We start from the raw sequence: 23,816 nt of genomic DNA on the forward strand, positions 1-23,816 counted from the left end.
GAGAGTCAGTTGGGTTTTCTGCCTTTGCTCTTGCGTTGGTTATTACCGAGAAGTGCGCCGTAGCGTCACTCTCCAATTCTTGTAAAACGAAACTTCATTCTCTCTCTCTCTCTCTCTCTCTCTCTCTCTCTCTCTCTCTCTCTCTCTCTCTCTCTCTCTCTCTCTCTCTCTCTCTCTCTCTCTCTCTTTCTCTCAGAATATTTGAAAGAAAGGGATAACAAAAACCTTCAATATATTTTTCTGAAAATGCCTTGGACAACTGAGCAGAGGTCATTTAAATCTGTGCAGGCAAAATTTTTAAGAAAGTTCAATTTCAGTTGTTACTCCAGCAAAATTCTGATTTATACATGGGTCAAAAATGCAGGACCAAAGGAAGAAAGCTGAAAGGATCCAAAGTGGACAATGTTTGAGTGTTAGGGTTGCTGGGAATGTATGATGCTGTCAGGAACTCTCTTGCTCACAACCCTCAGTATTTGATTCGGAGGCGCAGCCAGGAGCTTGACAATACACAGTGATTAGTGAGGCACATTTTGATCATGTAAGGGCCATAGCGAAAAAAACAAAAAAAAACAAAGTTGTCATGCGTCATTGCTTTTGTAAAAAAAAAAAAAAATGATAATAATAAAATAAGTTAATCTGGATTTTGAGAACAACCCCCAGATAATCAGGAGACCTGAAGGCAGAAATTAAAGCCAAGATAAGGGCTATTTCAAGGAAGAGTGTGTTTTTTTTTTTTTTTTGCAATTTTGCAAGTTGCATCCAAGAGTGTCTCAAGCACCAAGATGGACATTTGGAGCACATTTTGGAAAGATGATAAAATCTAGAACACATAGACTAGAAAGCTCAAATTTACAGGACTGGATTGCTATCAAACCATATTTGTGTAACAAATAAAGCAATTCCATCGTGATTTGTAGAATTAACAGGCACTTGTATGGGTTGTAATCATTTTGGGTCACCCCGCATTTAGTAGAAGATAAAAACCTGTTGTGTTGCGAAGACCACCTGAATGTCTCTTTTCCAAGTTTCAGACTGAGTTGTTTCTTTAAGTAGGAACACAACATAGCTTGCCTTCCTTCACCCTGGTCAGGTATGTATATCAGATACCAACTTATCAACAAAGACACAGTGACACGCCCAATGGCTCTTACAGAACATGTATTCATCGAAGGAATTTGTAGCTAACTCACAGGTCTTTGGCAGCCTCAGGCTGTCTTATGGATCAACAATCATTTTTTTTACTCCAACGTCCAATGCTTTCCACCTTCACAAATGTATTCTGAAAAATCAGTGTGCACAGACGGCATGTTTGTTGGGCTGTAAATTAGTGTTGTTCTGATACCGATACTGGTATCGGCAGAGGTGCCGATACTGCATTAAAACAGTGGTATCGGTATCGGTGACTACTCACAAGTAACACGCCGATACCATTAATTCCAACGCTAATATAGGATTTTGGATGCAGCATCTTGTGTCTTGCTGGTGTGTATTCACTGATATGTAACATGTTCACTGCATGCCGATCTAAGATATCCTATTGGCCCTTGAATGCTCTGAACCAATAGCAGGACAGCTTTTTCATGATGAGGAAGAAAAAAAAACTTCAGTATCGGTATGGTATCGGTATCGGCCGATACTGCAAAGCTGGGTATCGGTATCGGGAGCAAAAAAACGGTATCGGAACAACACTACTGTAAATGCTACACACACGGACATAATTGTTGGTCCTCTGTTAAGAAAAGAAAAAGCCACAATGGTCACAGAAATAACTGAACAAAAGTAATAAATAAAAAGTTGATAATGAACCAGTGATAATCAGATATTGAATTGTAATTCAACAGAATTATATTAAAATAACAACAACAAGAACATTCATGAAACAAACCTGGACAAAAATGATGGTTCCGCTCACTTAATATTTTGTTGCACTTGCACAACTTTTTGAGGCAATCACTGCAATCAAAGGATTTTTGTAACTTTCAGTGAGACTTCTGCACTACTTTGGCCCAGTAGACTGCTGCAGTTGCCTCCGGCTTTCTCCAGACGGCATGTTAGAGCTTCTTCCACAGATGTTCATTTAGATTTGGATCAGTGTTCATAGAAGGCCACTTCAGAACAGTCTTAAGGTTTTGCTCTTAGCCATTTGTGGCTATTTTTAGCTGTGTGTTCGAGGTTATTATCTCAATGCCAGACACATAACCTGCAACACAACCGAGACCAAGCACATTTGTCTCTAGAAAACCTTGATAGTCTTGAGATTTCATTGTACCCTGCACAGGTTCAAGAGTCAATGCACCGCGTGCTAGATGTAGCAAAGCGGCACCAGAACTTCACAGAGCCTCTCCACATTTCACAGTAGGGACAGTGTTCTTCTTATCTCGCTTTATTTTTGTGTTTGTGAACATAGAACTTGCCAAAAAGTTCCATTTTTTTCTTCTAGTCTGTCCATGGCATCTATGATATTCACCCAGAAGCTTTGTGGCCAGGGTTGGGGAATCCAGGTCCAGAGAGTAAAAACCCTGAAACAGTTTGGCTTTAGTAACAGGTGCTTCTACTCAACAGGTGGAGACAAGCTCTTTTACTGCCAAATGACTAGAAGTGGAGTAGAGTAGAAGCATCTCTAAAGCCAATCTGTGGCAGGGTTTTTACTTTCTTGACCTGGATTCCCCAACCTTGTTTGTGGCTCGACATCATGCAGTTTTGGAAAAATTCCGGTCTAGCTTTTTATGATTTTGTCTCCCATGTGTCTCCCACTCTGGCTCAAGCAATGACGGATGGTGCGATCTGACACTGATGTTGGAGTTCACCTTTCATTTGTTTGGAGATTGTTCTGGGCTTTTATTTTTTATTACCAATCATATTAACCGTTTCTTCAACTTGTCATCATTTTTCGTTTTTGCGGCCACGTGCAGAGAGTGAACATTTTAAACAAACAACAACGTGAACATGTTAAAACTCCAACGTACAGTACAAGCTTTTTGGTTCTCTTTGTTGAGGACGAGCAGTACACTGGAAAAAAAAAAAAAAAAAGAGTTTATGGATTTATGGTAATAAATCATGTTTCACCAAACCTTAATATTGCACTAACTGAAGTCATGTTGATGAAATATGATTTTGTGTGTAACCAATGTCCATATATTTTTTTTTTAATGTAAACCCAACAGACTTTTTTTGTTGGCAGTATAGGCCTAAAGAACATGGATTATTATTATTATTATAATTGTTATTATTATTATGATGATGATTATTATTATAGTTATTAGTTATTTTTTCTCCCCCACACAAAAACATGTACAGTATCAAATGTACCAAAACATTTCTCAGATGACAATAAAATAAGAGGAAAATAAAACAGGTCCTTGTAGTCACATAACATGTGAAAGTGACCATAATGCAACATCTGTACATAGGAAAGCCTTTTCAGATCCATTGTGGACACACTGGTGTGACGAAAACCGTAATTTATGAAATCCGTTTCACTATGCCTTTAATTCTCCCTTTTGGAGTGCTCCTTTCTGCCAATGACATACAAGTCGAGGAAAAGACCGGTTGGCCGTCACTTTCCACCAATCAGGTGGCGTGTGGGAGGAGTCAATGCGAATCCTTTTTTTCTTTTCCTTTACCGTAATGATGTGAGAAAGTCTTCCCTGCAGCTGTATGCCATACGTAACACACGTTGCAACTAGTTAACTTCGCGTAACATGCGTCGACGTCGCCTTTAGGTGTAATTCTAAGGGCGAGGAAGTAGTCGTGACAACTGTTTTGGGGTCGAATACAATGGAAAATGTCAGTAAAGATGCCAAGACGAACCCGGCAGCGTCGGCGAATCTCCTCTCCAAGTTATTTTTCTGGTGAGACACCCCGGAAGATAAACCGTAGCAGTCCGGATAATTTAGCAATGATGTAGTGTATTTCTCTCTCTCTCTTTTTTTTCCTTCAAATATTTTGTGTTGACTTCATAAGCCTTTTATGGAATCGATACTCGCACAGGTTGGCAACCGAACGTGACGACTCGGTGCCCTAATGTGAAGTGTAACTGGACTGATTTGAATGAGTTCCTCTCTATGGTTTTGATTTGTGTTGCCTTCAAATCTTAACAACCCTTTCAAGTTCACAGTCATGGAGCTGTGTCAATGTTACTTGGCACCTCTAACATTCATTCACTTGGCGTTTCATGCTGTTGTATTGTTACAGTGGTATTGTTACAGTGGTATGACCGTTTTTACACGTCTTGTTGGTCAGGTGGCTCAATCCTCTGTTCCGCGCTGGATACAAGCGCTCGCTGGAGGAGGATGACATGTACCCGTTGTTGGCGGAGGACAGCTCAGAGAGATTGGGGCAGCAGCTGCAAAGGTACAAATTATCACAACCACTTTTGTGCTCACACAATACTAGTACGACTTTGGCTCTGAGAAATTGCTTCGGACTCAATGAAACTTGCTCAAAGCTTAATTTAATTTTCACATCACATGGTGGGCCAATTCCCTGTAGCGACTATGATTTTATAGTAGAATGATTGCAGTCATAGGATCTTCTCTTCTCTTAGTACCATCCACGGGGGGCGGGTTGGGGTGGGGTTAACTAACACTTAAACCAAAGCCAATCCATGAAGCAATTAAATCCATCAATCCATGCATTTCAACACCGCTTATCTTGTTCAGGGTTACGGGCTACTGGAGCCTATCCAATGCTGACTTAAGGCAAAAAAGGTGGACTGCACCTTGAACTGGTCACCAATCAGTATCATGGCAGCAATAAAATATTGTTTTTATACGCTCTATTAGGGCTGGGCGGTATAGCCAAAAAATAAAATCTCGATTTTCTTTTCTGTCATTCTGGACGATTACGATTTTAATCGATTTTAATCAAAAGTTAAAAAGACATTTAAAAAAGGTTTGATTTATTCCAAAAATAACCTTGTGCAAAATGTTCAGAAATAACATACACAAATTTTTAATCAGTTTTAACGTAAATTTAACATGCTTGTTAAAAAAAAAGCTAGTCATATCTTTTGCATATAAATGCCATACATAACTTGTACAAAAAACAAAAACAAAAAACTACTTATGGCTTTTACATAACCTAAATACCACAAAGCTTGTGCAAAAAAAAAAAAAAAAGCTACTCATAGCCTTTTGCTCAATTTAAATGTCACATATATATCTTGTGCAAAAAAAAATACTATATATATATATATATATATTAGGGGTGTTAAAAAAATCGATTCGGCGATATATCGCGATACTACATCGAGCGATTCTCGAATCGATTCAATAATCGGCAAAATCGATTTTTTTTTTTTTTTTTTTTTTAGGATTCACACCTTAAGCATGGAATAATGTTATATGAACGGAACATTAAGCCTTAATATTTTATTTCAATGCTGTTCAAACATAAAACAAATTACAACCTCTATAAGACTGAAATTTCAGATAAATAAATAATACATTTTCATATAAATCTTACACTCTACAAGCTTACTGATTAGTATTTTCTAAATTTGAATGAAAAAAATCGCAACAATCGACTTATAAATTCGTAAGGCAAGGCAAGTTTATTTGTATAGCACATTTCATACACAAGGCAACTCAATGTGCTTTACACGAGGAAAGACAACACATAAGCATCAAGAAACAGTAGTTAACATTCAGAGGAAAAAAATAAATAAATAAAAATAGGTTACAAAATTTACTAAAAAAACAAAAAAACAAAAAAAAACACTTAATTAAAGCTGTTTAAAAGTCCCTAATCAAAGGTATAAGAAAAAAGCAAAGTTTTGCCTTATAAATTCGTATCGGGATTAATCGGTATCGAATCGAATCGTGACCTGTGAATCGTGATACGAATCGAATCGTCAGGTACTAGGCAATTCACATCCCTAATATATATATGTATGTATAGTCGTAGTAGTAGTAGTAGTAGCTGTCAAGGACATCATAATGGGGGGATGCGGTTGTCGCGCAATCAACCTTTTTGACACCACACTTTTTCTATTTTATGTATGTATGTATGTATGTATGTATGTATGTATGTATGTATGTATGTATGTATGTATTTATTTATTTATTTATTTATTTATTTATTTATCCATTTATTGTGAGCTGCAAAAAAATAAAAGAAATACGTGAAGTTCTGGCAGACCACAAATGCCTCCCGGGCCATAGTTTGGACTGTACTAGATAGACTGTGAAGTAGCCATATTTTTGTGTCACCACAAAATTGTGAAGCTGTTGGTACATGAAAAGATATTTCTTCGTTATTTAAAATGCCGACCCATCTCATTTGTGATTGCAATGCAATGCATGAAATGTGGCTAAGGTGCAAAATAGAGAATCTCACCCTCTTTGATTACCAAACAAGAGGTAATGGCATTGTTGATGCCACGGACTTCCGGGTTTCACACATTAGCGCCATTTACGGCCACCGCTGACCGCGTTCCAACACTCACACACCCACCCCTGTGCCCCCCAATCGCCCATCACCTATCGGCGGGAGCGCGCACGGTGTCTCAACTCTCTGAAATGCTTCGGACAAATGAGACAGGTACACTACACACTCGCACCCGTCGACGGGAACGTGCACCCGAGGGGTACAAGAAGCGCAAGCAACGGCACTTGGCCCACACGTCGTAAACAGCAACCAGAAACAGCGTTGATGTGTGAAACTCAGAAGTCGGAAGTCCCGCCTTCTTCGTGACATATACCCCATATAGTAAGACTTGTTAAGTTGTTGGTCAAATATTTATCTTGCAAGTACATAGTGCAACATATGATGTTTAACTACAAAAGCAATTCACAACTTAGCAACGTCTGGTTAATGACTCACTCATAGTCTCACATTCCATTTTACATCAGAAAAAACCTTGCATTTCCTTGTTGAGCCATTATCATTGCATCTTCAGATAGAGCAAGCTATTTTTAACACTTTTATTGGTCAATAATTTGAAAAAATTGTATTAGTATCTATTGATGAAAAAAAATATCAAATTTCAACGTAGGATGTTTCAACCCAATAACAGCGATATGCATTCTAATTACTGGAAGACCTTAGTTGTTGTTGTTGTTGGTTTTCAATCAAGGAGGTTTTTCATTTACCACTATGCAACTGTAGAATTTAATTTGAACTGGAACTGTAAACCATGAAATTTGTTGGTGATATCATCTCAGTTCAGGCCACTACCATAATGTTTTTAATCACAATTCCCCACCACGTTAGCAAAGACTGTGAGCTGAAAGTGTTGTAGAGGGTGTGCAAAATGAGATTTCATGTCCATTTTATGGCAAGCAGCTGCATTTCTAATGTGTAATAAAGTGCGGTGTCTTTTCTGTGTAGCAGCTGATAATGTGAATGATACACACTCATTCTAAACTCATCAATCTGTATGGAACAGATTTGAATGTACTGGTATTAATTTAACTATAATGTCTATTTTTGTAGATGTGCATGTATGCTTGGTGTAAAAACTGTCACATCTTCATTTTCGCTCTGGAGCAAGTCAAAGTTGCGTGTGTGTGTGTGGGTGTGTGGGTGTGTGTGTGTGTGTATCCCTGTTCTGGGTGTAAAAGGTACTGATATGGATTTGTATATGAAGTTGACCTTTAAATCTCACAACTTTTGAGATCATATCAGAATAAGATAGAATCATCTTTATTTGAAAAGTATGTAAAACACACATGGAATTTGTATCCGGTAGTATGAGCTACACTAATATTGCAGTAACAACCAACGACAAAGACGCGACATGACACAAAACTAGAGAGTCTTTATATAATGAAAGGGTACCATTTGTGCTGTTGTAGTATCAACGCACGACAGCTGTGCAAACAATGCTGAGAATCATTAAGCAAAGATGAAGTAACCAGTAGTGCGGTAATCACAATACAATGACGGTTGTGCAGGTGATACAGGTAATCGTCACTCCATTTCAAGTGATACAGAAAGTCCTTGACCACGTTAAAGTGTCTGGTGTTTTAGAATATTGATCAATGACAGTTATAAAAATATGTAGGGTGCTGGAACTACACTAATCAATGCAGTCAAACTGTCACACAGGAATGTGCAAAAAATTGGCAACATTTGCAAGGTGCCACTACTGAATTTTGAGTCGACTGGGTGGAGTTTGCATGTTCTCCCCGTGCCTGCGTGGGTCTTCTCCAGGTACTCCTGTCTCCTCCCACATTCCAAAGACATGCATGGCAGGTTAATTGGGAGCTCTGGATGGAGGAACCGCACGATATACGTCACCACACTTAATTAATATTCATGAGTCTAGCGAGGAGGGTCAAACTTGGCGGTGCTGGCTCCGGTGTTAGCCATGTCCGACCCTCACAGGCAAGTAAAACTATAAATGCCCTACAGATCGTGTGCCTGTGGGGTGAAAGTGGCTTCCGTTTTTAGGTTTCATGATCACCATCAGGGTTGGGGATGAAAATTTGCAAAAATGTGCCCAATAACCTTGTTTATTCCACATATGCAAATGTTGCACGTTAGTGTTGCATTCTTTATTTGAAAACCTTTCCACACCTTTAGTGCAGCCTCTTCCAGTTCTCGTTTGTTTCTGGGGGTTTGTCCCTCCAGTCCCCTCTCCAGGAGATAAAATACATACTCTATTGGGTTAAGTTCCGGCGATTGACTTGACCAGTCTAAGACCTTCCACTTTTCCCCTGATGAAGTCTTTTGTTCTGTTGGCAGTGTGTTTTGGGTCATTGCTTGTTGCACGATGGAGCTACTCCCGATTAGTTTGGAAGCATTTTTCTGTAAATTGGTTTTGAATGTTTGGTTTTGACTTGAGAATTCATGTCACCGACAGTTGTCTTTGGGTGTTTTCGCACAGCTCTCACAATGTTTCTGTCATCAACTGCTGTTGATACCCTCGGCCAACCTATTTGATGCCGGTTGCTCAGTGCTTAGTGTTATTGTGATACACTTTTCAGCCTATCGCCCAGCCCTAGATGACAGAGACTGTTGGCAGTTATTGAAACCTTGACCGGTAACTGGCCCATTCATGTCACCAATTTAATTTTCTGTTTGTAAGGGCCTTTATTCGTTGTGTGAGCTCGCAGCCTTGCACACAGACACAGCTATGTCCCTCTTCGGTGATAACTTCCTTATGAAAGTTACAGGCGAATGAATGGACTGCTGTTCTCTTTGCACCTCTGAAGCGGCATTTATTTTTAGAATCTCGTTGTGAAATGGGATACTGTTAGTAGAACCCACTTTATGCCGCCTGGTCAATCCAACTTTAAATGCGCCTTCATTCTGACTCTTTGTTCTGTAGAAACACAGACATTAGGAATATTCATCATTATATCAATATGGAGAATTTTCTGGGTTCAGTGTTAAAAGCACAGGTGGCCTATTCAAACAGTGGAAGCTAAAAGAACATATTAAAATATAAAATGGCAGATGACAGTGACCACATTCTACCCAAGATATATTTTTAAATGTTCACTTTTGTAGCTGCTTGCTCTGCATGGTCTCCTACTCTTAGATGTACAGTACCGTGTATATAACAGAAAAGGATCCTCTGTTATTCTGTGACTACAGTTTTATCAAATATTGGCAAGAGAAGGATAGTGTTTCCAACATCATCTTCATGGTGAAATTAACTTTTTTTCAATTTTTTTTTTAGAATTGTTGATTTATGTTATTTATGTTATTTATGTTATTTATTCATACGGTGAGCCAGCCAAACCATGCTGCCATCCCACACACAAAAGAAGCAAGTGCATTTTCAATCTAACTGAATCGAATCATTCCACGTTAAAATGTATCAAGAAGATACGTATCGAATCGTTTTTTATTGGAGCGATATAGTTTTGAAAGAAATTACACATTACTATGCTGACAGGCTGGTTCATGTATGTCGAAACTCATTGCATGAGCATAACCTCTCAAGCTGAGCTCTACCAAGTCAAATCGAATTGTAATTAAGCCCACTGAATTGAACTGAATCGAATCAGTCCCCTTTAAAATCAAACCGCCTTTAATCAAATCTTACCCTATTGATTAGAATATGTATCAAATTTTGTCTTTCATTGAAGAGTTGCACACCCCTAATTAGTTCCTTGGCATTGGCGGTATTAAGAAAGAGGTGGTTCATTTCACACAAAAACAAACAAAGAGGATATTTTATTAAAATAAACAGAGGGGCTGTTATTGGTGTGTAAAAGACTTAAAATTATAGTCATCAGAAAATTTGATATTAACATTTGACTGACTACTCACAGCTACTGTATATGACAATGTTTTATAGTTCGGTGTTCTACTGACATTTTCCTGCTTTGACACACCTATCTGCTAGTCAAAAGAGATTAAAACCAAGGATGAAAATGGTTTACCGTTGGGTTTGCAAGTTTCCGTAGAAACACATGAGGATTATTAGTGTCAAAAGTAGGCAAACAAAATTCAGGCATACCGCCTTGGGGTTTTCTACTGTGGATGTTTGCATATTACAGGTGCAGTGCCTTCAGTAATTTGGCACCCCTGGTTAAAGTGGTATGTGTGAAAAGCCTTAACGCAAATTCAATTTTTATTGTAGAAGCGTATTCTTTCTCACACTGAAAATGATAGAAATGGTTCAGCAGACATAGAATCAAGCTCCTCCCATGGCCATCTCGGTTCCCAGACTTCAACCTTATTGAAAAGCTGTGGAGTGAGATGAAATGGAGAGGAAAGAGCCCAGGTCGCTGTATGATTTAGAGATTGTGCAAAGACAAATGGTCGAAGATCCTTCTTTCTGTATTTTCCCATCTTGTGAAACATTATAAGAGAAGATTAGATGCTGTTTTGTTGGCAAAAAGGGGTTGTACAGGGTTTTAACATCAGGGGTGCTAATAATTGTGGCACTGGCCCACATGATTTGTAAACCCCGTCATACATTATATTAGATCACAAATTTTGTGCTTTTTCCATATCTAAAATATCATTTTTGTCTTGCATTCTTGTACAGTGGCTGCAAGAATTGAGAAGCGACTATCAAATAAGAAGCCATATGTTGAAAAGTAACTTGACCGGTTAGAATGTTTTTGATTGAAATAGCTTTTGATTGCAGCAAATACAGCCAACTTATAAGATGTCTTGAAATATTGCTGTGCATAATATGTGCAAAAGTATGTTATACAATAGTTGTTTTTTTTCTGTTTCTTTTAGATTTTTTCAGTATGATATACAATAAGTATTGTGTTTTCTCTCGCTCTCTGCCTTTTTTTTCCTAATAACTTTTGCGCCTTCCTAACTTGGAACAGCCATTTGAACAAATACTACGTAGTTTATTTTTGAAAGTAAATTCTGTAGTCATTGGGAGATAGGTTTAAAAACATTCAAATAATTATCTAACAGTTGATGACTTGAAAATTATGCTGATTGCTATTTGCAAAGACTATTAAAATCTGAGAAAAAAACATTTGCATAGTTTGAAACAGTGTGTATATGGTCGTGTCTCCGATTGTTTTAAAAATCTCATTTATGACCTTTTTGTGTTTGGCTGGTGAAAATATGACCTGGGGGAGAGGAGAGCACTTTACCCTTGGCAATCAGATAAATTACCTGCCTGGCTCATCTTTCTGTTTCCTTCACAGATACTGGGATCATGAGGTCCAGGTGGCCACCAAAGAATTGCGGAAACCAAAACTCTCAAGCGTCATCATTAGGTGTTTTTGGAAGATATATTCAGTGCTGGGATTGTTTACCCTTGTTGAGGTCAGTTGCGGAGTTAAACATTTGCAAGTAAATATATGTGTAGAAATGTTATAACCACAGATTAGAATCAGAGCATCCTGTTACACACTTAAGTAACAAGTAAGAGTGAGTCACTGTTTTACAAGAACTTGCCTCTTCACTTTATCTTTATTTCCTCTTCTATGCCAGGAGGTGATAAAGGTGATCCAGCCAGTCCTCCTAGGGTACCTGATCCGCTACTTTGAGGATTATAACCCGGACAATAAAGCAGCACTGAATGAGGCCTTCGGCTACGCAGCCGGGTTGTCAATCTGCACCATCGGCCTGAATCTGCTGCACCACCTCTACTTCTTCCACGTCCAACGAGTTGGCATGAAAATCAGAGTGGCCATGTGTCACATGATCTATAAAAAGGTAGGCGTGTGAGCGCTTTACCTAAGTTTTTAATGAGAGAACAAAGCCTCTGCTGATTCTTAAAGTACACATGTGAAGTGCCGCCAAGTTTTCTCACTGACATGTTCATTATTAAAAGTTGCGGAATGTCTCGATTTTGGTGCACTTTTATCGACATTTCACCACAATGTTAGCACTTAAAGGGTGGCACTATTTCACTATGTCACTTCATCGTCTTCTGTCAATAAACATGCCATCAAGATAGAACAAACTATTCTGAATATCCTGCTTAGTTGTCCTTTGTCACAATATTTACCTGTAGGCACACTACAGTCACATACTAAAAGATTGGACACAATTGTTTGTTCAGTATCATAAGAAAGTATATTGAAACTTTTGACAGTGTTGTTGGTACAGATATCACAAAATTGAGCTATACCACTTAGCTTACATTTGGGATATTTGGTTGTATTTTTTTATTTTTATTTTTTTTTTGCTGAACTGAATTTGTTTTACAAAACTAGGCTTTGTGTCTCAGCTGTTCTGCAATGGGAAAGACCACCACAGGTCAGATTGTGAACCTGCTTTCCAATGATGTCAACAAGTTTGATGAAGTAAGTCATACACAAAGCCAGTGGTTCTCAACTTTTTTTCAGTGATGTAGCACCTGTGAAATGTTTTTTCATAAAGCGTTTCTGGTTGGGGGGGTTTAAAACCAAGTGCGATGCCATCATTGTCCGATTTACTAAAAACCTTGGAACTCTTTGTGTATTTATGTGGTCTCTCTTGAACTATTTGGAAATAAAAATAAATAGCTAAAAATAAATAAATGAATAAATTGTGAGCAAAAAGCAGTTCAGAAGATGTGTGGATATAAATAAAGATTTGTGCACATAAAAATGAATATCAGCATGAAGCGTTCTCTCTTGGAATCATAGTAAAGCTCCATTTTAGAAAATAAATAATTAACAGAATCTTAAATCAAGTTTTCAAGTAGTAATACAGGTGATTCTAGGTGGCATATATGACAAGTTGGGTTGAACGATTCTGGTATGGGTGAGATGCTGTTTTTTTAGGATAGTGAAATAGAATAGCCACTGAATATAAAATTAATTCTATGAACTTTTTAAATTATATGTTGAAATCTCACGTACCCCCAGGGGTACATCTACCCCCATTTGAGAACCACTGCACAACAGGAAGTCCAGTGCAGCATGAAAAGAGTGATCGTACTAAAAAGTGTTTGGGTGTCTATTTTGTCATAATGTGTGTTACCTGTCAACTGCAGTGTGTAAAGAGGTGCACATGTGTACCTTTCTAATGGTTTTGCATTATGGTTATTTGATTTTAGCTCAGGGAATGTTTTCAGCCAGTGTTATCTTCTATCGCTGATGTGATTAGGATCCTGAGCTGCCCTTTCCCATGATTTGTGTTTTTCTCTGCACCAGGTGACACTCTTCCTGCACTTCCTGTGGGTGGGGCCCCTCCAGGCAGCAGCTGTAGTGGGACTCTTGTGGCTGGAGATTGGTCCATCTTGCCTGGCAGGCATGGTAGTCCTCATGTTCCTAATGCCCATGCAGACCCTCTTTGGGAGGCTGTTTTCCAAGTTCAGGTAGCATTTCAGTATTTCATAACTTTGATTCCTAACAACCAAAGCCAGCAAAACCCACAATCCAAGAACGCTGTTAAGAAGAGTTGTTTTTATATAACAGTACTTTGGATGGAAACAACATTGGGATCTGCTCAACTAAGAAACTTCAGAAATAAGAAATGGCTTATAGTGGAATCTCTAAAGTCTAATGATCCTGATTGTATGCAATTTGTAATTCCACCAGACTTTGGTGGAGAACTATGCCTGTTTTTATATTTTAGAATAGAATAGAATAGAATAAAATAGAATTTAACTTTTAACTTTACTTATACAGTTAAGTGTCTATGTTGGCAGCATTTCTGCTCTGGATCAGATGTTTTTCCACAAGGTAATTTGATATCAATTTCCAATGGGAAAACGCACTGCATACTAAAGACAAACACATCTTAAGTTGATCAGCATCCTAAAACGCATTGTGTTTCATTTATTTACTGCCTTAAATTGACTTAAGAATAAATTTGTTCACATTTGTTGATCCTCGGTTCATCTAAACTTTATTTGTGCTGTCTTTCAAAATGAGGAATTGACAAAACTCCTTTAATCCCAGCGAAGTGAATGTAAATTTGTCTTCTAAATTTGACACACGACAGGGAAAAGTGTTGATAACAATCCTGCCAAATTTGAATGATTAAAAAATTGGCCAAGTATATGAAATTATGAATAATGAAATTATTCTCTTGAATTATGTGAGGATATGCTAAACAAAACAAAAAAATCTACCCTCCACGTTAATTCATCTCATTCTCCGTGGCTTGTGCACACTTATGGCCAACAATGAGGTACTCCAAAGCGGCCACGCCAGTGCGAAGCCCATGTCTACATGTTGGCTGTTAAATCAAAAAAAGTGTTTAATGCTCTCCACAATTGAACATTACATAGTTCTCATTCTTTGCACATTTTCTGCAATTATCTTGAATTGACTTTACAGGGTCTTTAATTGTGTTAACCTCTTTTCAGTAACCTTCCTCCCCTTCATGTGCAGGAGTAAAACGGCAAGCCTTACTGACAGCAGGATCCGCACAATGAATGAGGTGGTGTCAGGAATTAGGATCATCAAGATGTATGCCTGGGAAAAACCATTTGCCGCTTTGGTGACAGAAGTCAGAAGGTGAAATTTATGTTCTGTCACAGCCAGCACTGAATAATTGAATAATTAGGAGAAAGTGTTTACAAATGATTGGTGAGATTTTTGCATGACACTTCATATGGTATGTTCACCTCAACAAAAGTGTCCAGTTTGGGAACATATGCATTTGTGTTGTCAACATTGGACACACCTGCACAACCTATATGTGCCTCTGAATGAAAATCAGTCCAGAGTGTTGTGTACCTTTTTACCACAATCATCCTAAATAAGGTCAAGCTTAAACTTGCTTGTCCATAAACAGGATATGTGGTAGGAAATATTTGAATCGGATGGTCATAGTTTGATGCCTCAAAAACTGTCAAGTTGTCAACAAGGCAAGCAATAGGTTGCATAGACAAAAATAGATTATGCAGTTTTACCGAATAAAATGTTCATCGTTCTTCCATCAGTCATTTGGCTTTTAATTTCTGTGTTCCTCCCCCTCATCTCCATCATCATTATCACCAGTATCATCTTCCTCCATTGTCTGTAGGAAGGAGATCCACCAGATCATGATGAGCTCGTATTTGCGTGGCCTCAACATGGCCTCCTTCTTCTGTGCCAGCAAGGTCATCGTCTTCATCACCTTCACCCTCTATGTCCTGTTGGGGAACAAAATCTCAGCCAGCCGAGTCTTTGTGACTGTGTCACTGTACACGGCAGTGCGCCTCACTGTCACACTCTTCTTTCCCAACGCCATAGAGAAGCTCTTTGAGACCCGTGTCAGCATTCAGAGAATCCAGGTCCGTCGTCGTACAATCTTGTCAGCGTTTGAAATATGGGGGTCCATTTATAAGATTTTAGAAACAGACTGTGCTTCTCTTAGCACTGAATTTCAGTTGATCATGTGAGAACTTCCAAATTTGCCATCATGCAACTCTATCCAATCAATCGGCAGCAGATTGTGTTCTTAATGAATCAAAGATGTTCATAGCTTTGCCCGTGTATTTTGTTCAAGGAGTTCTTGTTGCTGGATGAGATGACAAAGACTAGCACCCCTCTGTCGCTTGACGAGAAGCAAGATTCTGCCGTTGAGATCCAAGACCTTATGTGCTACTGGGACAAGGTTAGAATCGTCAGCCTGTAAAAAGACCCACTACACTACACGAATGCTGCTTTTCCATTAGCACCAAATAGCACCACACACCTCCGCTTATCCACAGCACACGGCCTCCGTTGGTTTTCAATTAAAACCGGTACCGAACAGGTTGCCCAGCAAAAATGCGCGCGACATCAATGTTTACTTAAGATCTGCATTTCATAGATGAGGCACAAAAGTTGATTATATAACAAATGATAAGACGAATATTCAATTACAAGCACCTGGCTGTTACATGTCACAAGTGATCCAAACATGATCAGCCGCCTTTGCTTTTACACTCCCAATGTATGTTTCCGCATTTTAACCTTGCGATCGCTTTGTCGTTGGATATCCAACTGGCCATTTTCCTACTGTAAATTCATTGTAGCTGAAGGTTTTGACAATTTGTGTTTCACTGACTTTTGTTTTCAGTTTGCTTATACTATATGGATTTGGCTAGGAAACTGAACATGCTAGAAAAATAATGAATATTGATATTTAAAAGTGACATAAGAAATAGTGTATATTTCCTATGACCAAATTTAATTTAACTTATAATAACAATGTTTTAAATTGTAGTTACAGTATGCATAGCCTGTCCAATTGTTACTTTCTGAAAAAACGATTGAATGATTGGGACAAAATCTTTAACGTGTACATGACTAAATGTCCTCATATGTGTGCCACCTCCATAGAGTCTTGATGCTCCATGTCTGCAGAATGTCACACTAAGTCTGACTGGAAAACAGTTAGTGGCTGTTATTGGACCAGTGGGTGCAGGGAAGGTAAACCAACAAAATAAAACAACATATTAGAAGAGGGTGTGACTTTATATGTGAGTTCATTTGTCACCCCTTGCTCGATCCAGTCCTCGCTATTGAGCTCAATCTTGGGAGAGCTTCCAGTCGAAAAGGGGGCGATGAAGGTCAAAGGTCAGCTAACCTATGCAGCCCAACAGCCCTGGGTGTTTCCTGGCACTATCCGCAGCAACATCTTGTTTGGAAAGGAGATGGATCTGCGCATGTATGAGAAAGTCCTCAGGGCTTGTGCTCTAAAGCGGGTGAGCAAGTCAGGTGATTGTTGTAGTTCTTCTTCACATGCCAAGACAGGTGGAAAGTGCCTCATAATTATCCTCACAGTTCTGAAAACTCTGTTGTGTCCCTTTCCATGTATTTTTTGTATCTACGTAACAATCCGGGCCACATTTCCAATGAGGTTGTAAAAATGTGTAAAACGTAAATAAATGCAGAATACATTGATTTGCAAATCCTTTCTCAACCTATATTTAATTGAATACTGCATACTACAAAGAAAAGATATTTAATGTTCAACTGATGAACGTTGTTGTTTTATTGCAAATATTTTCCAATTGTGAATTTTATGCAACACTTTCAAAAAAAAGCAGAGACAGTGTCAACAAAAGACTGTGAAAGATAAGTAATACTAAAAAAAAAAAAACCTGTTTGGAACATTCCACTGGAAACCACTCAATTGGAAACAGGTGAGTGTCATGAATGGACATAAAAAGAGCATCACCAAAAGACTCAGTTCTTCACAAGCCAGGATGGGGCAAGATTCACCCCTTTGTGCATAACTGTGTGAACAAATACTCCATCAATTTAACAACAATGTTTTTCTGTGCACATTTGCAATTTAGGGATTTCATCATCTATGGTCCATAATATCATCAAAAGATTCAGAAAATCTGGACAATTCTCTGAATGTAAGCAGCAAGGCTGAAAACCAACACTGAGTGGCTGTGACCTTGACCCCGCATCATGTTTAAATAATTATTAAATAAAAATACATAAATAATAGATATTGCCACGTGGGCTCAGTAACACGTCAGAAAAATCATTGTCAGTTAACACAGTTTGAGGCTACATCTACTTATTGCAAGTTAAAATCAGGCAGATCCAAAGCCGTATATCAACAACACCCAGAAACTCTAACATGGGTTGAGGGCAAAGTTCATAAGTATGCTGCGGTCAGACAAAATCCATATTTCAAATTATTGGGAAAACATAGATGTTGTGTGCTTAATGCTGAAAGGTGAATACAGGTTTTGGAGCAACATATATTCCCTTCCAAGCAAAGTCTTTTTCATGGTGCTTATTTCAGCAGGACAATACCAAGCAGCATTGTGCATGTTACATCAGGATGGCTTTGTAATAAGAGTGCAAGTACTATACTGGTCGGCCAGCAATCCGGACCCATCTTCCATGGGAAATGTGAGGCACAAAATGAAGCACAAAATACGACAAGGATGACCCCGGACTGTTGAGCCACTGAAGTTGTACATCAAGCAAAAATGGGCAAGAATTCCTCCTTCAAAGCTCCCAACAATTCGAGTCCTCAGTTCTCAAATGCTTATTGAGTGTGGTAAACATGCCCCTGTCCCATCTTAAGTAAGATTAAGTAAGTTTGAAGATTAAATATCTTCTCTTTGTAATGTATTCACTGAACAGAGGTTGAAAAGGATTTGCGGATCATTGTATTCTCTTTTTATTTATATTATACACAACATCTCAACTTAATTAAAATTGGGTTTGTATGACTGGCTGCTGCTGCCATGCTGTTGTGCAGGACTTGGAACTGCTCCCAGATGGAGACCTGACCCTGATTGGGGACCGTGGCGCCACACTCAGTGGGGGGCAGAAGGCTCGTGTCAACCTGGCCAGGTAATGCACATGCAATAAAAAATGAGTCATTGCACGCCCCAGTGTCACACTATTCAGTGGATGTTTGTGTCTCCAGAGCTGTGTACCAGGATGCCGATATTTACCTTCTGGATGATCCTCTCAGTGCTGTGGACGCTGAAGTCGGAAGGCACCTTTTTGAACAGTAGGAACGCAGAATTGCATCACATTTGTAGATACAGTATGTTTTGTTAAGCGTTCATCAGTGTGGACAGATTTCATTGACCTATTGTGGCGAGAAATATGTTTAGAAAAACACCCATGTAAGTCAGCAGGTATATTCAGTCAGTACTTAGAGAAGCAAAGTAATGTGTAGAATGGACACAGACAAGGAATGTGTTTGAAGTGAGACAGGAAGAGGTGCCGTGTTCGTCCTGATGTGCTGACAATGGCTCTTCCTGAGCACTGTTACATAACCGAAGAACACAGACACGGGTCCAGAAAATATCTACACCAGCAGTTCCCAACCTTTTTTGACTTGTGTACTCACGAACCTTTTTATCATACGAGGGGTACCCCCTGCATGTATGTATTGACGGTTCACCAAAAGACACGCAACTGATTATTAAAATGAAAATAATTTTATTTTGTTTCCTTAATTTGAACATACACAACTAATATTCAGACCTACCATAGCGATTTTACTTTGTTTTTATCAGTCGTGTGAGCTGTGCCACAGGTTATTGATCTGGGCAATATATTTTAAATGACTCCATGAACCTGCAATGTGCTCACGGAACTCTGGGGTTATCGACCATTTATTTTCAACCCAGGTGCATCTGTGGCATGCTGAAGAGCAAACCCCGCATCCTGGTCACCCACCAACTGCAGTACCTGCAGGGCGCAGACCAGATTGTGGTCCTCAAAGAGGTTTGGGCATTCAAATGCAAGTTACAATTGACACAAACTTAAATATTTCATGCTTGGCTCGTGCACAAATTACCTTTATGTTTCCACCTTACTTAGAGCCCCTTTGTGGATAGCAGAAAGACAAAACTCTAATAACCCATCCCTTATTCTTCTACGCTACATGTAATGTTCATGGTTGTAGTTAAGCTGGAGTCAAACCGAAATGGCGCAGGCCAAAGGTGGACTGTAACGGGGCCTGATAGGTATTCAGTCACAGCTGTGCTGTGAAACGATTTTGCATGAAAGTCAACTATGTAAACCACAAAACTGAAAAATGGTGCAACCATCCCACACGAATCAACCATGAATCAATGTATTTTTGTATGGTTCTGGTTGTTGAGGCTACTTAAAAAAAAAAAAAAAAAAAAGTGCGTATAATTACAAATCAATTGCATTTATCTATGCTTGTTCCAGGGTCACATGGTGGCCAAGGGGACGTACACGGAGCTACAACAGTCCGGAGTGGATTTCACTTCACTCCTGGAGAAAGATGAGGAGGAGGAGCCCCAAAAGCCTCCCTCAGACCTCTCCTCCCGAAGCCGGACTTTGTCCCAGAACTCAGTGCGGTCTCAGACCTCTTCCGTGCATTCGGTCCAGGATGGAGAACATTTAGCAGTTTGTACAATGATTCTCTTGCAAAAACATCTCAAAAGGTATAACCCGTCAAGGAGCTCGTGTGGCATTACTGTCCTTTCATACACAGGCTGAACCAGTGCACACGGTGCCAGAAGAGAGTCGCGCACAGGGATCCATTGGATTTAGTATGTACATGAAGTACATGCGGGCTGGTGCCAGCATTTTGTTTGTGTCCGTTGTGATGATGCTGAACGTTCTGGCTCAGGTACGCAAAAGCAAAACTGCTTGTACACTTGCAGGTCCAGGAATGGAAATCATTTTTAGAAACATGAGGGAATCCATTTCTATCTCAGTACAGTTCTTTGAGTCACTGACAGGGCTGGACGTCTTCTGGGGCCGATGCGGTGCTATTTAATTTAATCATTTTGCACAATTTCACACCAACAAATTAGCTCCAAATTTAAAGGGTGCAACCTCTTAATCAATTTAAAAGATAGATAGCAAACTGAACCAATCAACATCAGTGGCAGAACCACGTGGTAACCAGGTGTGGTCAGGATTTGGGCCAGGCCAGGCCGGCGGGCCTAAGTCAAAATGCCAGGATCGATATATTAGAGGTGATTAGATTAGAGATTAGTGATTAGTGATTGATAACAAACAGAACATTTGTTTAGGGAGGCATGGTGGTTAGCACGTCCGCCTCCCAGTTCTGAGGACTCCGGTTCAAGTCCAGGCTTTGGCCTTCCTGGGTGGAGTTTGCATGTTCTCCCCGTGTTTGAGTAGTTTTTTTCTGGGTACTCTGCTCTCCTCCCACATTCCAAAGACATGCATGGCAGGTTAATTGGGCGCTCCGAATTGTCCCTAGGTGTGCTTGTGAGAGTGGATGGTTGGTCGTCTCTGTGTGCCCTGCGATTGGCTGGCAACCAGTTCAGGGTGTACCCCGCCTACTGCCCAAAGCCAGCTGAGATAGGCTCCAGCGCTCCCCGCGACCCTGATGAGGAATAAGCGGTCAAGATGATGGATGGCTGGTATATTTATTTGTAATTTTCTCAAACAGCATCAGTAATAATTAACCCATCACACTCAAAGACTACGGCACTACAACTCCCATGTGCACTGCCTCCACAGTGATTGCTTATTGGTGATTTTCGTGAAGCTTTTTTGCTGATGTCGCTGCTGAAAGGAAGTCAGTCAGAACAGCAGTGATAAGATGAAGGGGATCTCTATTGTAGTCAAGACAATTAACTTGAATGAAACCAGGAGACTCTTTTAGCTATGAATGGTACCTTGGTCATGGAGGATGCATTGCGACTAATTGGGCAAAGACAACTGGTTCTAATTATACCTCAATCTTCACCAGTCAATGAAGTCAGCCATGTCTAACAAGTTGACAATACTGCTACAGAAATACATTCCGTACATTCTTTGGGTAAAAAGGTTGACCTTCAACAGACTATGTATAGATGTGTGCAAATAAATATTATGTTCCGTGTATTATAAACAAATATTCATCCATCCATCCATCCATCCATCCATCCATCCATCCATTTTCTACCGCTGATTCCTCACAAGGGTCGCGGGGGGTGCTGGAGCCTATCTCAGGCGGCTTTGGGCAGTAGGCGGGATACACCCTGGACTAGTTGCCAGCCAATCGCAGGGCACACAGAGATGACCAACCATCCACACTCGTAAGCACACCTAGGGACAATTCAGAGCAACCTGCCATGAAGCCTGCCATGCATGTCTTTGGAATGTGAGAGGAGACCGGAGTACCCGGCGAAGACCCACACGGGCACGGGGAGAACATGCAAACTCCACCCAGGAAGGCTGGAGCCTGGACTCGAACCGGAGTCCTCAGAACTGGGAGGCGGACGTGCTAACCACCATGCCTCCCTAAACAAATGTTCTGTTTGTTAAATAAAACGTGGAGTCTGGAGGTGTTTGCTAAATATAAATAGACGCCAGCTAATATTGTCTTTGCAAACTGCATCAAACAAACTTCAAACTGTACTCAACTTTTTAAGTCTGTCAGAAAGAGATTAATCTTGATTCAATTCATGTTTTGTCCGGGGTGGATGAGGTAAAAAAAAAAAAAAAGTTTAAAAATTAAAAAACAAAACCAAAAGCACATTTATATTGGTGCAGTGACAAAAAAAAAAAAAAAAAAAAAGAATCTTGTATAACGTGCACATTTTTAAACAAAAGCTGGCTAACCATCCATCCATCCATCTTCTTAACCGCTTATTCCTCACAAGGGTCGCTGGTGGTGCTGGAGCCTATCCCAGCTGGCTTTGGGCAGTAACAGACTTCCATATAAAGCTGAATACTTGATTATGACATGTAGCAATAAACTTTGTTGGTCTTGTAATGTGAGTGTGCACAGGGGTCATTTACATAAAGTTAACCTGCATTAAATGGAACGTAACGTGCCAAAACCCAGGAAGCAGGTTGGCACTTATTGTGTGTGCTGTTATAACTTAACCTGGCTGGTGACAAAATGATTTGCACCCAAACTTGCTAAAACGTTGTCTTCTTTATGTCTGGGTTCCTTGGACCGAAGTTAAATACATGTATATCGTATATCCATCCATCCATCCATTTTCTTGACCGCTTATTCCTCACAAGGGTCGCGGGGCTTGACCGCTTATTCCTCACAAGGGTATATATCATATATGATATGAGATATTTGAACAGGAGCAGGAAGTTTAAATACCGGATGTGATCGTCTTTGGTATCTCTTCAAGACAACTTGTGTAACGTGTAAAACAAAAAAAACAAAAAATCAGATTATACGTTCCTGCCATAGGGCTTCTCCAATCACCTGTACTGGGAGGAAGTGCTTCAGACTGTTTTACCGAATGCATAGGTTTGTTGCACATAATCCCTATTATCCAACAACAAAACTGTTGCTATTGAAAATGCTGAGTGGCTGTTAACTCTGGGAAATCACTATCCACAATGGCTGGTGAGCAAAAAAAGTTCATGTCGAGCCCTGCACGAGATCCTGACTTTGGAAAATGTATAAATGGGTGGTGATTGATTCAATTCTGGGAATTTGATGAGCATAAACTATAGTTCCCTATGATGTGAAAATAGACATGTGGGAGATTCAGTGAAACACACTAACACTGCATTTTGCAGGTGGCGTACATTGTGCATGACTGGTGGCTGGCTTACTGGTAGGTAGAAGGACCACACCGTCACAAAGTACATTTATTATGTTTTATGACAACATTGGACATTGCACCCCACGTGAAAGATACTGCCAGTTTACTTTTCAATCGTTTGATTGTTTTTTTGTTTTTTTAGTTGCTGTATAAATATAATCAAATTGTTGTTTTAAGAGTTCCAACGGGAAACAAGTACAAGTTTGAATAACTAATTTGTAACCGGAAACAAATGTAACTTGTCGATGTGATCAAAATGCGTTAATAATTTCTTTTGAAAGAACGGAGAGCTGAAACTGTATTTGCTATCGATACAATCCAGATAAACAATGAACGCCTATCATTGTACTTCTAAATAGTAAGTTATATGCTCACCAATGCAAAGTCAGATACAAATGAGATAACTCCCAAAAAAATTGGAATTAGCCATATGTGTATTTTGTTCTTTTCAGACGTGAAGTTCCTATCCATTGAATAATGGCAAAGTATTTTGTGCTGTTAAGTTTGGCCTTCGTGATTATTCAAATATTTTCAT

General features: G+C 39.5%; 1 protein-coding gene across 2 annotated transcripts in view; it reads left to right on the forward strand.

Moving 5' to 3' along the window:
* The first annotated feature begins 3,616 nt into the window (after positions 1 to 3,616).
* Positions 3,617 to 23,816, forward strand: part of abcc4 (ATP binding cassette subfamily C member 4 (PEL blood group)) — a 28,085-nt gene continuing 7,885 nt past the window's right edge. The window contains exons 1-17 of one of the 2 annotated variants that reach the window (XM_077512539.1): positions 3,617 to 3,851; positions 4,243 to 4,353; positions 11,580 to 11,700; positions 11,869 to 12,093; positions 12,597 to 12,686; positions 13,521 to 13,684; positions 14,706 to 14,831; positions 15,343 to 15,592; positions 15,808 to 15,915; positions 16,626 to 16,715; positions 16,799 to 16,990; positions 18,517 to 18,611; positions 18,688 to 18,774; positions 19,403 to 19,499; positions 19,953 to 20,153; positions 20,242 to 20,379; positions 23,256 to 23,293. In XM_077512539.1, the coding sequence (XP_077368665.1) occupies positions 3,778 to 3,851; positions 4,243 to 4,353; positions 11,580 to 11,700; positions 11,869 to 12,093; positions 12,597 to 12,686; positions 13,521 to 13,684; positions 14,706 to 14,831; positions 15,343 to 15,592; positions 15,808 to 15,915; positions 16,626 to 16,715; positions 16,799 to 16,990; positions 18,517 to 18,611; positions 18,688 to 18,774; positions 19,403 to 19,499; positions 19,953 to 20,153; positions 20,242 to 20,379; positions 23,256 to 23,293 (2,207 nt within the window). In that variant the 5' untranslated portion in view covers positions 3,617 to 3,777. Of the gene's footprint in view, positions 3,852 to 4,242; positions 4,354 to 11,579; positions 11,701 to 11,868; positions 12,094 to 12,596; positions 12,687 to 13,520; positions 13,685 to 14,705; positions 14,832 to 15,342; positions 15,593 to 15,807; positions 15,916 to 16,625; positions 16,716 to 16,798; positions 16,991 to 18,516; positions 18,612 to 18,687; positions 18,775 to 19,402; positions 19,500 to 19,952; positions 20,154 to 20,241; positions 20,380 to 23,255; positions 23,294 to 23,816 lie in introns of those variants that run through there. The other variant, XM_077512540.1, reaches the window with a different exon arrangement.

This window comes from Festucalex cinctus, chromosome 2 (assembly GCF_051991245.1).
Source record: "Festucalex cinctus isolate MCC-2025b chromosome 2, RoL_Fcin_1.0, whole genome shotgun sequence".
Lineage (NCBI taxonomy): Eukaryota > Metazoa > Chordata > Actinopteri > Syngnathiformes > Syngnathidae > Festucalex > Festucalex cinctus.